This window comes from Sander lucioperca, chromosome 16, assembly GCF_008315115.2.
Source record: "Sander lucioperca isolate FBNREF2018 chromosome 16, SLUC_FBN_1.2, whole genome shotgun sequence".
In the NCBI taxonomy this organism is placed as follows: Eukaryota; Metazoa; Chordata; class Actinopteri; order Perciformes; family Percidae; genus Sander; species Sander lucioperca.
In genome coordinates, this window is record NC_050188.1 from 8,123,847 (window position 1) to 8,138,259 (window position 14,413).

At 41.9% G+C, this 14,413-nt stretch overlaps 1 protein-coding gene across 3 annotated transcripts in view; it reads left to right on the forward strand.

Moving 5' to 3' along the window:
• The window catches only part of gabbr1b (gamma-aminobutyric acid (GABA) B receptor, 1b), a 275,139-nt gene that overhangs the window by 159,389 nt on the left and 101,337 nt on the right, over positions 1-14,413 (forward strand). For all 3 annotated transcript variants that reach the window (XM_035992923.1, XM_031278814.2, XM_031278815.2), the window contains exon 7: positions 253-413. In XM_035992923.1, the coding sequence (XP_035848816.1) occupies positions 253-413 (161 nt within the window). The remainder of the gene's footprint in view (positions 1-252; positions 414-14,413) is intronic.

The following is a 14,413-nucleotide window of genomic DNA, read 5'->3' on the forward strand; positions in this document are numbered from 1 at the left end:
GTCAAATTAAAATTGTGCCCCTCATGTAAATTAGTATTCTAACGGGGGTCCCATCTCTGAGGAAAACCCACCTGTGCCGCTCATGGGAATCCATTGGTCCTGACCCACGCACAGTAAAGCCTGCAGACTCACAGTTGAACAGTACTGGAGGAATAAGCTGCCTGAGCCTTCAGCATCCAGCAGCGATGGCTCGGCTCTGCTCTCTGACCATGACCCTCACTGTCCTCCTCTCCTGCTCCCGCCCGACTCTAGGCAAAAAGAAGCTCTACATCGGAGCCCTGTTCCCCATGAGTGGAGGCTGGCCCGGCGGACAAGCCTGCCTCCCAGCCGCGCAGATGGCTCTGGACCTGGTCAATAAGAGGGCCGACATATTGCCGGAGTACCAGCTGGAGCTGATACACTATGACAGTATGGTGAGTAACTAACAGACTATGGTACTACACAGTCTATTTCCCTCACTGTATACACTCGGTTCTTTCCATCTTGACTAGGCTACATTGAACTGTATGTTGATCAGAATCAGAGTAGTTGGTTGGATTAGTCACATGAGACTGCACATGCTGTATCAGGAATTCAAATGAACAACACAAAAGAAGATGATATGCAACATTCATGCAATCATTAGCACCATTTTAGTGTTTTCTAACCCATTAAATGCATGTCTATGGCCTATGGGCCTATGGACTGAATAAAGAGTCATTGTGGTTTGGGTCGTACAAAATTAGGAGTTTAAAAGGAGAAAAAGCGTACTACTATCAATGCAGGCACCCTTTGTAAAAGGATTTAAAGTTTAAAGTAATGGTTTTCTTAATGGTTAATAAATCATTCAGTAATGTGTTCAGAGAGGTTTACAATCCATTCATAAAAAAACAACTTTTGGGTTGCCAGGTTATAAAAACTCCCTTTTACTGGTCTGATCTGGACCAAAACTCTTTAACAAGTTACTAACACAGCTACAGACCTGATAATTTAAACCCTTCATTAACAGCTTACAATCATCTATAACAGTGGTTCCCAACCTGGGGTCTGGGGACCCCTCTGGGGGGCGGCAAAGATCAAAGGGGGTGCGCAAGTCTTTATCTGGTTTGAGGTTGAGGTAAAAAAAAAATATTTGCACATGTTAAACAAATTATGATAATACACTAGAATATATAATGTATACAAAAGTCTGTATAAAAACTATGTATTTTTGTTCTCGCTTAAAATTGTAGCCAGGATACTTAGTAGGCCAAACCTCCGGGACCTCTTAACCTATGGCCCTTGCTGTCATCAGGTCAGCTGTTAGCTGCTATCATCCTCGTTTTTCCTGCCACCACAGCATCACTATTTTAGGAATGAAACATGGCGGAGAAACGTAAAAGTGCTGATACCTCCTCTGTATCAAAAAAGAAAGTAAGGCTCTATCTCGAGAGTTACCTCAACTTCGGTTTCGGAGGGGGGGCTCAGCTTTTCTTAGACATAAGTGGGGGGGGGCGCCAAGGAAAAAAGGTTGGGAACCACTGATCTATAACTACAGACCTGAAGGCTATTTAAAAAGTGTGGGAGCCACAAGCATTTATTAACATTTCAAAAAAATAATACATAATTACTAGAAGTAAATGATACACGTTTTTTCACAAACTGACAACAACTTTTATACTAATCTAAAATATCTTCTATAGAAAAATAGTGATTTATTAACACTTGATAAAACAATTACTTACAACAAAAGGGACAGAAAAAGCTAACCTTACGACGTGTGCAAAAGTGGCATTATTTGTGAGGTTGTCATTTGTGAGGCGAAAGTTTGGAGTCCACACAGCAGACTGTTTCACTGTGGCGGTCATATTTATATCTCAACGCTGTGATTACCTTTTCCACATCATGTTAGGCCATCATTGGGATAATTGGCAGTCCTCTGTGTGTCGTATGTTTTAAAATGCAGCATTCAGGTCATAAAATAGGTCGCAGCCCCAGAGAGATGTGCTTCCTACTGTATAGTAGCATGTGTGTGTGTGTGTGTGTGTGTGTGTGTGTGTGTGTGTGTGTGTATGTGTTTGTTTAAGAACAGCAGCTACTGTGTACAGCTTGCACACACACTCTCTGCTAATGGCTTCCTGTCTGCTCACCCTAGAAACTTTCCTGCTCGTCTGTTTCTGTTGTCTTGCACTCATCCTGAACTCCAAACGTTATAAAAGCAACACATCATAATAACTTAAAATGTGATCTGTGCAGGGAACATATACCAGGAGACAATGTGGTCGAGGAAACACAATTAGAAACAGAAAGTCAAATAGAAGAGTAGAGACATAAAGATGTGTAGGTCAGGACATTGGATGAGCAAAGAGTGAACAAATGTTAAAGGAGCCCCAACTTGCTTTTCTATATTTTGTATTTTTGTCATATCTATAAACTAGGGCTGTCAAACGATTAAAATATTTAATTGCGATTAATCGCATTGTCATAGTGAACTCGCAATTAATCACACATTTTTATCTATTCTAAATGTCCCTTGGTTTCTTTTTTTCCCATTATTTTTTCTCATTTTAATCATATTAAATATATATATTATATTTAAAAAAGGAGCACCTTGTTCAATTTTATTTGTCTGTTCTATATAAACATATATAATTTATAATATAAAGTTGATCTAAAAAAAAAAAAAAAAGGAGCACAAGACGGCGAAAACAACCACTGAACGGGAAAAGGGTATTTTACGACAACTTTGAATGCACCACGAGGCTGGCGAGGTGAGGCTGAGTCTGTGTTTTCCAGACAACGGCAGCTTCAGTCTGGTGTTAGAATCCTCTCCAGTAAAAATACAGTCCCACTTTTACACCGTTTAGCTGTCAGCATTTTAACCGTGTTTACTCCAGCTGCTAGCTAACAGTAGGCTAACGTTACCGGCTGCTAAGTGTAGTGTTGACTAGCATCCTGTGCGGCGATGTTTCAGTTCCCTCTAACGTCCGTTTTCAGAGCATCAGAGAGAAGCGCAGGCATTTAAGTGGCACCTATATAAGGCACCGAAATCCGCGTTACTATTCGGTCCGGTAGATAACGGTCGTTAAGGCACCGGTGCCGTATTAGCTCCGGGTCTCGGACCCCATTCGAAACGGCGATTTTCGCCGAAAAGCGACTAGTTTGCAGGTATGTACTACTCTTTGACCGGCTCCAAACCCAAACAAGTGTGTGCAGCGTGCCTGTTGTTTTGTTTCCGGTCTAGCTAGATCTGGTGTGGTGTTGTAGTTTTTCTAACGTTACTAGTTGTTGCAACAGCATGTGAAAAAAACTACAGTTTGCTAGGCCAAAAAGAACGTTAATCTCGCGATAAAATAATTTACGCCGTTAAAATGGGTTTGCGTTAACCCCGTTAATAACGCGTTTAACTGACAGCACTACTATAAACCATTATAGCTTTGGTCAAATTTAACATGAACATGTACCAACATGTTCATGTTAAATTATATACTCCGGTTTCAACCGTTTTTTCTACTCCTGGCGCCATATGATGTCATACCGAGACAGTTTTCCATATATGGTCCAGGCAGGCACACTACTGCAGTGTTTACATTACATACCCTGCCACATGTAGCTACATGCTAACGCCAGGGAAACCTGTAATCGTGGCTGGCGATGATGTTATTTCTCCACAATTTCAGATCACATTCCTTCCTAGTATTTGGTTTAGAAGCCTTAATTGGTGATTTTTCATGGCATTGTTACAATGCATTATGTAATAACAATGCATAATGTAACAAAATGTCAAAATGTAATAAATATTCACTTCATTATGTAATAACACCTGCATTATGTGATAATCTGCCACATTTTGTAATAAAAACCTGAACCTAATATGTAATACATTTCTCCACATTTTGTAATAAATTATGACATAATGCGGCGGTTCTTACAAAATGCGGGGGTTGCACTTTTGTTATTACATTATGCGTTGTTACATGGCACAAAGTCCTGCTATATACTGCAACGGAGTATATAGTATATAGTGCTTAACCGGAAGTGAAGTAACGTCTGATTTTAACCAAAACCAACATCTTTTTCTAAACTTAACCAAACTGCCACCGTTTCACAACGTTAACGTGTTTAAAACTGTGAACGTTACCTTCTCTGGTTTAGATATGAGGACGGAAAACAATCCTGTGGGTCGATTAGAAGGTCGTATTGTCGTATGGTGTTGGAGGACTTGTTGGGCCTATATTGGTCCCTGAACTAATCGGAGATATGGGCTCTATGGAAGCCAATCAGTTATTGGCTAACATGAGCTTTCAAAGCAACATGAGACATGAGTCATGACAACGCACTGACTGACAAACACAATTCATCGACTAACAGGAGCAGCTATCGCAAGCTGAATCTAACTAACTAACTAACTAACTAACTGGCAAACATCCTAATATGAGCTGCCTTTGAAGCAGTACTGCAGTACTGATTGAAATACTTCCAAGTCAAATAATGTCATGCAGTGTTTGATATGATTCAGGGTTAGGGTTAATTATGTGTTGTACTTTTCCTAAGAGCACCAAATTATATGATAAGAAACGGTAATGCATATCGGGGACTAAAGGATGCTTTTTTTTCCAACAACTCGTCATCACTTTTCGCCTGCAATTTGTCAAATACATGTTTCTTAATTAATAGCTTTGAACTCCTCACGGAACACAATTTTCATATTCTTTTGTGTCTGTTTAAGCTTGGAAGCCAGGGTTTCTCTCTCTAAACAGCTATGAGATGGAGAAATATTGAAGCTTTCATCTTCACTATCACTGTGTGCAGTGTGAGCAGAGTTTATATCGTTAATTTTTAATTGGTAAAATGTGGTTTTAGATTTTCTATTTTGAAGTAATTTCTGGACCGTTACCTGGAAACCATCCAGCAAATAGACGGTACTGTAGGGTGCCGTTACCTGAAACCGGTGATTTAACGTCACCGCTCATTTTACACACAGTTTAACAACAAAACAAAACGCTGAGTGAACATTACTAGCTACGTTTTTCATGTTGGTTTTGAGTGGTGTGCACTCCCACTAACCTGGAAAACGGTTTTAAAACAGTAACATTAATACAGCGTGTCGGAGGAATACAGCGTCTCCTGCAGCAGGGAGTCAAAGGTAGAGGGACTGTCACCGCAGCGTTCGTTAACATTAGCTTCTTGTCTCATCTGGGGTCTGATAAACAGTAAATTCATCAAATTCAGTGTCCACAATGCTATTTTCCAATAAACTGTAGCTGTCATATTTCACGGGACCCGTGTAAGTGCGGATTTCATGTCGCAGCTTTCGTCGCTGTTTGTCACTTTGCCTAAGATTGAGTGACAAGTGTACTCGCCCTGTTGTTTATTTGGTTGCCATGACTTCGCAAGTGATGACGTCCTGTCACTGTTCCAGTTGCTCACCCTAAAGGGGAGAGAGAGCGGATGACAGTTTGCTAATATATATATATATATATATATATATATATATATATATATATATAGAGAGAGAGAGAGAGAGAGAGAGAGAGAGAGTTAAATGCACTGAGACTGGTGTTTTTAAAAGCATCACTCTGATTGGTTCGAGCTGCTCTGCATTGGATCCCCACTTCAATAGCCTGGAGTCGGCATGACAACAGTTACCAAGACTACTGCAGTTCAAACAAACACAGATTTGGCACCATGAAAAAGGCATGATCATGCACCTAGTATCATTGCACAAACAGGAGCAGATGGCTGGATGATTTCAGCTTGTCTGTGTGAGAAAGGCATATTGAGCACAGCTAGCCAAATGTAAGAAGTGCTGGCCAGAGCACTCATTGATCACAGACCTCTAAACCACTTCAGCGCGGTGCCAGGCCAGCTGCACATAACATTGAACATGCTCTGATGGATCTCCCGCTGATCACGGTCCAGCGCCGCACGCTGCAATGCCCAAGAGGCCAAAACAACAGAAGAAAACTGCGTCATCAGTTAGTAAACAGAGCAGAACGTTTCTCAAGCTTTCTCCGGAGATCTGACGAAAAGATGATTAAATGTCTGTTGCCACGCAGCGCTGAAAGTTGAAGGCAGGTCCCAAAGGTTCAGTGGGATGAGGATGAGGATATGATGAAGGGGGGGGGGGGGGGCATATATTGCAGCTACAGTATCTCATTTGAATGTGATGGAGATTTCCCCGGAATGCCAGGGTTAATATAATCAATGAGTCAGCTGCAAAGAATGCAGCCCCAGATTACAGTGGGGACTGCTTTACAAACCAATCTCTTTGATTCAGGACTGAAGTGGGCAGCTTTGTTCAAGCCGCTTGTTACTGAGCCTGTTGACTCAGTGTCATTAGGTGAGGCTCATGCCTCAGCAGCCTCCTGGATTTTACCCTCACAGACATGATGTAGACCGTTTTAAATGCTGGTTGCTAGGAAACAGCTTGGTTTAAATCCTGTCAGCTATTAATGTTGGCAAACACTGCAGCATGAAATTATGTCATTTTAAATTGGAAGTGAAGGACTTCCGGTTGGCACGTAGACAAGATGGCAGGCTGACTGAACACTCTCCCCAAAACACGGATTATTTCGCCAGATACAAGTGCTTTAACGCTGTAATATAATTGTTATACTATTGAAGGGGACAAAACCAGCAAAGCTAAAAGTAAGATGACAACAAGATCTGGAAAATATGATAAAGTGGCCGCGGAGAGCGACGACGACGTTAATGCTAGCTCACCTAGCCCAGCCGAACGTGATCTGGCTGAAACTAGCCTGCTAGCTAGTATTCACGCATAGCTTAAGGCGATACGGTCCGACTTAAAGAGTGAGCTGCACTCATTCCGGTCTACATTGAGAGAGGACGTGAAGAAGGAGCTGATTGAACTTCGAGACAAGATTAATCAGGCCCTGGGAGATATCATAATAATCAACTTTCAGGAGTATAAAACTAATGAACTGATCCTGTAGTCTGCTTGGAAGAAGAAAGAGGTCTTTTACAAAGACACAAGAGTATATTTTGACCACGACTACCCGACGGAGATAGTTAAGAAAAGAAGAGAGTATGCAGGAATAAGGAAAATGCTTAAGGAGAAGGGTGTGCGGTTCCAGACCCCCCCACCTGCCAAGCTCAAGGTGTTTTTGGACGGTGGACCCAGGACTTGCAACGATACAAGAGAAGCCGCGGACGACCTGCGGAAAAGGGGGTTCCCCATCGACCAAAATGAGCCCGGTCCAGCTCCAGGACCTCGCATCACAGCATGGTTATCCTCCCACTCCTCCTTCTTTACTTTGATTTAAAGACTGACTTTTAGCTTGAGATAAGCAGGTTTGTTTACAGAGGGGTGAGTGCACTGGTGGAAAGACTGCCATGGTAGAGTTCAATGTCAATTGAAGTAACTTTTCTAACTTCAAAGAGGGGCCCTTTTGTTAAATCAGGCTTTCCCTTCAGTTTTGGAGAGCATGTAAGTTCTCTAATTGTGGAAGTCAATTTGTTGTATTCTCACTGTGTTCTGTATTGTTCATATTCCAATAGTTGCTTGTACCCAAGTTCAAGGGTAAGGTGTTACAGGTTGCAGCAGGTCATTATTGACACAAAGAAACAAAGCAAATGGAATATCAGGAATACAAGATAATAACACTAAACATGAATGGGCTACATAATCCAGTGAAAAGGAGCAAAGTTATTGCTAAAATTAAAAGGGAAAATATTAAAGTGGATTTTTGGCAAGAGACACATCTCTCTAACTCAGAACATGAAAAATTAAAAACGATGGGGTTTACTAACACATTTTATTCCTCTCACAAATCTGGGCGTAAGAGGGGAGTGGCAATTTTACTTTCAAACAAGTTACAGTTCCAATTAACTGCTCAAATTAAAGATAAGGAAGGTCATTATATCTTAGTCAAAGGCAAGATTGACCACAAAGAAGTCACTCTGTTAAATGTATATTTGCCACCAGGGCATGACAGATCATTTATTAAAAAAATATTTGACCTATTAACCCAAGAGTCATCAGGAACTTTAATCTGTGGGGGTGACTTGAATATCCAATTGCAACCCAAACTTGACTTGACAAATCTACACAAGAGAAGAAACCAAAACTCAGTATTCATGCGGAAAGTGCTACGGGAATTTGGTATGATAGATATATGGAGGGACCTACACCCCACAGAAAAGCAATTTACCTACTACTCCCCTTGTCACGCAGAATATTCCAGATTGGATTACTTTTTTATCTCAGCTGCAGATAGACATAGAATAAGTGAATGCAAGATAGGTGTTAGAGATGTCTCAGACCACTCAGGAGTATACCTCTTCCTGCATCTAGATAATAAAAGGAAGACCACTCTATGGAGGCTCAATACTAGCTTACTGAATGATAGAGTTTGTAAGGAATATATTAAAGAAGAGTTAAAAGAATACTTGCTAAATAATGATAATGGAACAGTATCACCAAATGTCCTGAAGGATGCTTGGAAGGTGGTACTTAGGGGTAAACTCATAGCCTTTGCAGCCCATAAGAAAAAGGAGAAACATAAACGCTTAGCGGAGCTACAGTCAAAACTGAAGAACCTAGAAACTCAACATTCTACCCAAAGAGACCCACAAGTATGGGCCCAACTAAAATGTATTAAACAAGAAATAAATCAGATTTATGACGAAGAAAATGAGAAAAGAATGAGGTTTACAAAAATATTGTGAAACCGGCCCAAAGGCTATGAAGCTTCTTTCCTGGAGACTACGTAGCAACAAGCAGAAAGAACTGTTTACAAAATAAGAAACCCAAAAAACAAAGTGCCATAAACTACAAGAAATTCAGCAAGCCTTTGAAACCTACTATAAGGACTTAACCTGACAAAGCTGATGACTTGGTAATTAATGAGTTCTTAAAATCTATGGATCTTCCCTCAATAGGAGAACATCAGAATAATGCGCTCACTGCTGAGATAGCAACTGCTGAACTGGGTGGCGCTGTTTCTCAACTAAAGACTAACAAAGCACCAGGGTCAGATGGATTTGTTAGTGAATGGTACAAAACATTCAAGCCTGAGTTGACTCCACTTCTTCTCAGATGCTTTAACCACACCCTTAAGGAAGGCGAGATGCCCCAATCTTGGAGCGAGGCAGTAATATCAATTATTCCTAAGGAAGGCAAGGACAAGGGAGAATGTAGTAGTAGGCCAATATCCATTTTGAATACGGATTATAAGTTATTTGCCTCAATTATGGCCAAAAGGGTAGAAAACATTGTCTCTGAAATGATAGACCCAGACCAAACAGGGTTTGTCCGGGAAAGACAAACACAGGACAATATTAGACGAACACTCCATGTGGTAGACTATGTGATCAAGGGAAATATTAGTGCAACACTGATCAGTTTAGATGCAGAGAAAGCGTTTGATTCAGTTGGATGGGGCTACCTTTACCTAGTACTGCAACGTTTTGGCTTTAATGAAAAATCTGTTCAGTGTATTAGATCACTCTATTCAAACCCCACTGCTAGGATAAGAATCAATGGCCACCTAACTCAATCCATCAAGCTAGAGAGAGGTTGTCATCAAGGCTGCCCACTAAGCCCCGCCCTCTTTGCACTCTTCATAGAGCCCTTAGCTCAGGCAATAAGGGAGGACCCAGAGATTATAGGGATTTCAATTGGAGATAATGAATACAAGATAAGTCTGTTTGCAGACGATATATTGCTCACTTTGACTGACTTACAGAGAAGTGCACCTAAATTGATGTCCCTTTTGAGATTGTTTGGCTCCTATTCGGGGTATAAATTGAATACACATAAGACCCAGATACTCTCATATAATTTCACACCGAATACTGACTTGAAAGGCAGATTTGATTTTAAATGGGATACCCCTGCTATTAAATATTTGGGAGTCTGGAATCCCAAAAGACATCTCCAAAATATATAAGATGAATTATGATCCAGTTATTAAGACAATCAGGACAGATCTAGATAGATGGACTGTACTGCCCCTAGACATGTCTAATAGAATTGAAACGATAAAAATGAATGTCCTTCCCTGGCTTCTGTACTTATGCCAGTCACTCCCTGTAGAGGTCCCCCCTAAGGATTTTAGGGAATGGAATAGAATGATATCAAGATTTGTCTGGAACAGTAAGAGGCCCCAAATTAAATATAAGAGCTTGCAGTTACCCAAAGAAGAGGGTGGACTTTCTCTACCATGTGTAGAGGACTATAATATTGCTGCCCAGCTGAGACCCCTAGTTTGCTGGTGTAATCCAAACTACTCCACCAAATGGAAAGATTTGGAACTAACGCAATCTGAAACACCAGCACAGTCTTTATTAGGTAACTGCCAACACCATGACCCTCACCTGGACAAAACAAATTGCTGGACCAGGGTTGCCCTTAAGGTGTGGTTTAACAAATGTAAAAAACTCCATCTCGAGAAACATGCCAAAATATTAAAATGGGTGGCATATGACTCAGAGTTTATACCATTGGGTCTAGATAAGCGATTCAGGCAGTGGGCATACAATGGTATTACAGCCTACTGCACTATAGCTGATAAGGACGGCCTACAGTCTTTTACCCACATCTCTAAATCATACAGACTGGGAGGAGAGGATAGGTTCAGATATTTCCAGGTCAGAGACTACTTCAACAAGGAAACCAAACAAACAAACAATAGGGATACCAATCTGATCAGTATATTTACCGATGCATATAAGGCTAAAGACAGTAAACACTTAATATCACAAATTTATAAAAGACTACAAAATTCTAAGAACCAATCTACTCTCCAGGTTAAGCAGAAATGGGAGGGGGAGTCTGGCCTGGAGATATCTGAGGATGACTGGAGAACTGTTTGGGCGGGTCAAGCTAAGACCACCAACTCCAGAGCTTGGCGAGAATTCTGTTGGAAGAACAGAATAAGATTTTTTGTGACTCCTAAATTAAAATCTAAACAGCAGGGTTCCCAGGGACAGGATAAATGCTGGAAACAATGTGGACAGACAAAGGCAGATCACTTTCATATATTCTGGTCCTGCCCCCTTATTCAACCATATTGGCAAGAACTTGCTGGAGAACTAGGTCAATCTTTGGTTTAAAAGTTGATTTTTCTTTTATTACACTGTATCTGGGTAAAATCCCAGTTGGACTTATGGCCCACGACAACTACCTTTATAAAGTGCTCTTGGCTGCAAGCAAGAAGGCCATTACACGGAAATGGCTGCAGACAAATCTGCCATCAAGGACTGACTGGATCACCATTGTTAACAAAATACAATGCATGGAAAAACTGACCTTCACCCTAAGACTATGGGCTGAACAGTACACAAAGTAATGAGAAAGGTGGACTTATTATTTAAAGTGTAGCTCATTGTCTGTGTGAATGATTACTCCATTTTTCACTAACGTATGGCCTGTGTCAACCTTGTCTACCTGTCTGTTCACTTTTATTCTCTATCTTTGATCTTTATTTGTTCTTTTTTTTTTTTGCTTGTTTGTTTGTTATTGTTGTTAAAAAGAACTGAAAAATTAAATAAAAAGAAAGTTTCAAAAAAAATAAATTGGAAGTGAAACACTTTTTGACCTGTTTCAAACATGGATAGAAACATAGACACTTAGTGAGCCATTTATTTCCATTTTCTTAAAACTTTAATTCACCCTAAAAAGGAAATTTAGATGGAATGGTGTTGTGTCATAACAATAACGACTCTGTCTTGACTTATTCACTTTACTTTATTCCAACCAACATAAACAGGTAGTGTGCCAGCATACAGGTGTCTATATGGACCACGACTCTTCTTCTCCTCTCTTCGACTACATTCTCTTCTACTCTAAACTGGATTCATTGCACACAGCGCCACCTAGTGCTAAGGTTGAAACACCACATATCCCCCTTAATAAGAAAACATATACAGTATAGCACTAAGCAGTGTATGTCTAGTCTTCTTAAAGTGTTACTTAAGTAGAACTTAAAGTGTTCTCTACTGTTATCTTTTAGGAGAACATTATGAGGACATAGAGAACCTGAACCTACCCTTATTTTGTTTTTCTGAAAATTAACCTTTAGCTTAACTTATCTGAATATTTAATAATGCTTAAGTGGGATATTACAACAAATATCAGGGATATTACAACAAACATGAACAGTGGAATATAGCAAGTTCAGCCCCTGCATTTGTGCTTATTGAGGTTATCACAACATAAAGTCCTTAGTCCATTCTGGTGCTCTTCTGAGCCTGACCAGTCTGGCAGGTGAGGTAGGTGCCCCTGCCTGTTGTGTAGCTGGTGTAGTTTCACTGTCCAGGGGCGACAGTTCACTGTCACCCCCTCTTTCCTGTAGAGAAGCTGGTGCAAGGTGAGATGCGTTCCAGCAGCGCCCATCCGACAGCAGGTAGGTATACTGTCCTCTCTTTTCCACCACTCTGATCGGTCTGGAAAACTTGCAGTGAGTCTTAGGAAGAATGCCAGGTTTCTTCACCCGAACATATGACCCACACTGTAAATGGACTGTTTTATGCTTGTGGTCTGTGTATGTCTTGGTTTTTTCTTGTTTTTCTCTGACTGCGAGCTGCCTTGAGGACATTGGTTTGCTCTGTGGAAGTGGACGTCCTGCCACATGCAGTTTGGTGCGCATAGGTCATCATGCAACAGTTCCGCTGGTGCTTTCTGAGTCGTGGAGTGGAGTGTTGCATGGTAAACATGCAGGAATTCCCTTGTGAACTCCTTCCACTGCCTACCTTCCAGCTGGGCAGTCTGCAAACTGTCCTTCAGGCTGCGGTTGAAGCGTTCAATCTCACCATTTGCCCTCGGGTAGTAGACAGATGACTTTTTATGCCCAATGCCCCTATCCTGGAGAAACGTGTCAAACTCATGTGACACAAATTGCGAGCCGTTGTCTGAAACAAGCTCCTTGGGGTTACCTTCTCTGCTGAAGACAGTAGAAAGGAACTGCATGACAGTCTGTGTGGTGACCTGTGAAACAAAAGCTATCTCAGGCCACTTACTGTCCCACTGCATCAATGGCCACTTTTTCCCATGCTGTTTCTGGATATGGCACAGGCTGTAGTGGAGGAGTGTGTGTGACTGCAGACATGTCGTGTGATTGGCATGTGACACACGTTTTTATGGCTGCCTCAACCTGACCATCCATGCCAGGCCACCAATATACTTCTCTGAGTCTCTGTTTTGTTCTCACTATTCCCTGGTGTGTGTCGTGAGCCAGGGTGAGCAACTTTGGCTGCAGTGGTTCTGGCACCAGGAGTCGATGTGTGCCACGTACCACGCAGTCACTTTGTAGGGAGAGCTTGTGATTTTAAAGAAGGGCTGTACTTTTGGATAAAGGCCTTTTGCTGTCATAGGCCATCTTGAGGTGAGCAGCTCACACAGTTTATTGTGCACCGGACAGGCAGTGCAAGCAGACTCAAATTCAGCAGCAGTGACAGCTGACAGTGTAGAGGTAAGTGCTACTTCCACATCGTCCAACAGGCTGGGCTCAGAGCTCGGCAGTGGGAGCCGAGATGAGTAGTCCGCAGTTACATAGTTGAATGCTAGCAATCTAGAAGACCACCTGGCTACTCGCATCCCTGCTCTGCCCTGGCCCATAGAAGCAAGCAGTGTGGTCAGAGGGCTGTGGTCTGTGCAGAGCGTGAAATGTCTCCCCCATAAGTAGGTTCTCCACCTCTCTGACGCCAACACACACCCCAAAGCCTCCCTTTCTACAGTAGAGTAATTTCTTTCTGCTTGGGTGAGTGTGTGTGGGTGAGTGTGCAAATGCCACAGTTCTCTCTGAGCCATCGTGATGCATCTGAGTGAGGACCGCAACCAGACCATAATCAGATCAGAATCAGAATCAGAAATACTTACAATAATAATATTACAGTAATCCCAGAGGGAAATTATTATTGTTACAAACTCCAGATATACAAACAACATATTATACAGGCAACATTGTTAGGCTGTTCCTGTGGTTGAACTGCGTGCACGGTGCTGTCTACTTCATCACACATGACTTTGGCCTCCGCCACAGCACTTTCAATCTGGTGCGCTATCGTCACAGCTTTGAGTAAAGTCAGCAGTACCTCCAGCAGGAGGCGCTCCCTGATGCGCGGTGAAGACGTCTTTTCAACGAGTTGGTCCCGAATCATGACCTCAGTTTGGGCAGGTCTGTAGGTGGAGGTGCTTGAGAGACGGCAGTCACATGTGAGGCGTCGGGTTGAAGTCCCTTTTCTGAGACTGTATGCCCCAGGAAAGACAGTTTGCCGGAAGTTGCATTTTGAAAGATTCATCTTGAGTCCAACATTTTCAATGCACACAGCCGTCAGACTTTCATCATGTTCCTGTCGTGCCAGAGACTATGATGTCATCAAGGTAGCACTGGACCCCTGACAGGCCCTTGAGAATAGAAGACATTATTCACTGGAAACAGCTCAGTCCCGATGCCAGTCCAAACGGCACCCTCTTAAAGTGGAACAGGCC